Source organism: Etheostoma spectabile, chromosome 14 (assembly GCF_008692095.1).
Source record: "Etheostoma spectabile isolate EspeVRDwgs_2016 chromosome 14, UIUC_Espe_1.0, whole genome shotgun sequence".
In the NCBI taxonomy this organism is placed as follows: domain Eukaryota; kingdom Metazoa; phylum Chordata; class Actinopteri; order Perciformes; family Percidae; genus Etheostoma; species Etheostoma spectabile.
In genome coordinates this window covers 6686911-6688131 of record NC_045746.1, presented here as the reverse complement: position 1 = coordinate 6688131, position 1221 = coordinate 6686911, and the positions used below count along the sequence as shown (strand labels likewise).

Below are 1221 nucleotides of genomic sequence, written 5' to 3'. Positions count from 1 at the left end.
GGGGGGGGGGGGAGAATCTGTACAGTATTTGTACAAATGTTTACCCTATACAACTGTTGTAATCACTTTACCCATGAGTTGTGAGAGGGCACACAAATCTTAATTCTTGGGATCTATCATGCTTGGCTGCTTTTCATTCAGCACCCTGGGTTTGCTTGGTGGAGGGCCAGGGCGCCACTAGTAGCCTTCCAAACCGTGCACACTGTATCATAACTGCACTAATGCCAAGCTGAGCAGAGAGGAGACAGTCTGATCACTCAGCGTCACTGAGGTAGAATTACTCCCAGAGCTGAAGATCCCTAACTTGTCAATCTAGCTTTGATCAGCTGCCCTGGCTGCATGCAAAGCACCGCACGACTTTGAAACGCAGCTCCCTCCCTCTGCATGTAACGACCTGACTCATAGAGAGACAAGGAATTTAATTCCGTTTCTTTCTGCATTATAATTTGGGATGGGATTTTCCCAAATAATATATATATATATATAGTAATAGCCAAAACAGCGCAAAGGTTTCCGCCGGGTCAAAAATGCCTACATATTTTAAGCAGAGCGTCATCAGCCAGTGACCTGGCACAGACTAGTTTTCACAGCCGCTGAAATACATCTTTAGTCAAAAGCAGAGCAGAGATTTAGCAGAGCCACAAGATGAATAAGAGATGCTGAAAATGGAGAACGAGAACAGATGGGAAATGAAAGTTGGATGCCCCTGAGTCTCACTTCATCATATGCTCCTGTAATTATTAACCCTCTCCCATCTCCTTTTTCTTTCTTTTTCCCTGCCTGTCTTTCTCACTCTCTCTGTCACACAGGGTTACCAGCGATCAAATCACTTCATTGCCACTCAAGGTGAGTGTCAAATACCCAGCAGCAGTGGTAGACTGCTAATGTTGAAAGTATTCAAATGGCTTTACTGAATTATTAATGTGTAAACAACAAGGAGCCTGTGTTGCCTCATGCTCACATCTGGGTTTTTCTACCATAAAGCATCACTTTCCATCCGCCTGTGAGAACCACTCTCATACCAGCCGACTGTAACTGTCAGTCAATCTGCACTGTAACACTACTGACTGTCGCTCTCTGTGAAGTTCAGCTTTTGTGTCTCTCCTCCCCGCCATCTGCATGTGTGGTGCACCGTCTCTCTGATGTCAGTTTGATACATTATATAGGCTGTTTTCCCCAAGCAGCACACGCGCGCGCACACACACACACACACACACACAC

General features: G+C 45.5%; 1 protein-coding gene across 9 annotated transcripts in view; it reads left to right on the top strand.

The window, feature by feature from the left end:
- LOC116702075 (receptor-type tyrosine-protein phosphatase U) overlaps positions 1-1221 on the top strand; it is a 221250-nt gene that overhangs the window by 182171 nt on the left and 37858 nt on the right. For all 9 annotated transcript variants that reach the window (XM_032536175.1, XM_032536172.1, XM_032536173.1 and 6 more), the window contains one exon: positions 810-846. In XM_032536175.1, the coding sequence (XP_032392066.1) occupies positions 810-846 (37 nt within the window). The remainder of the gene's footprint in view (positions 1-809; positions 847-1221) is intronic.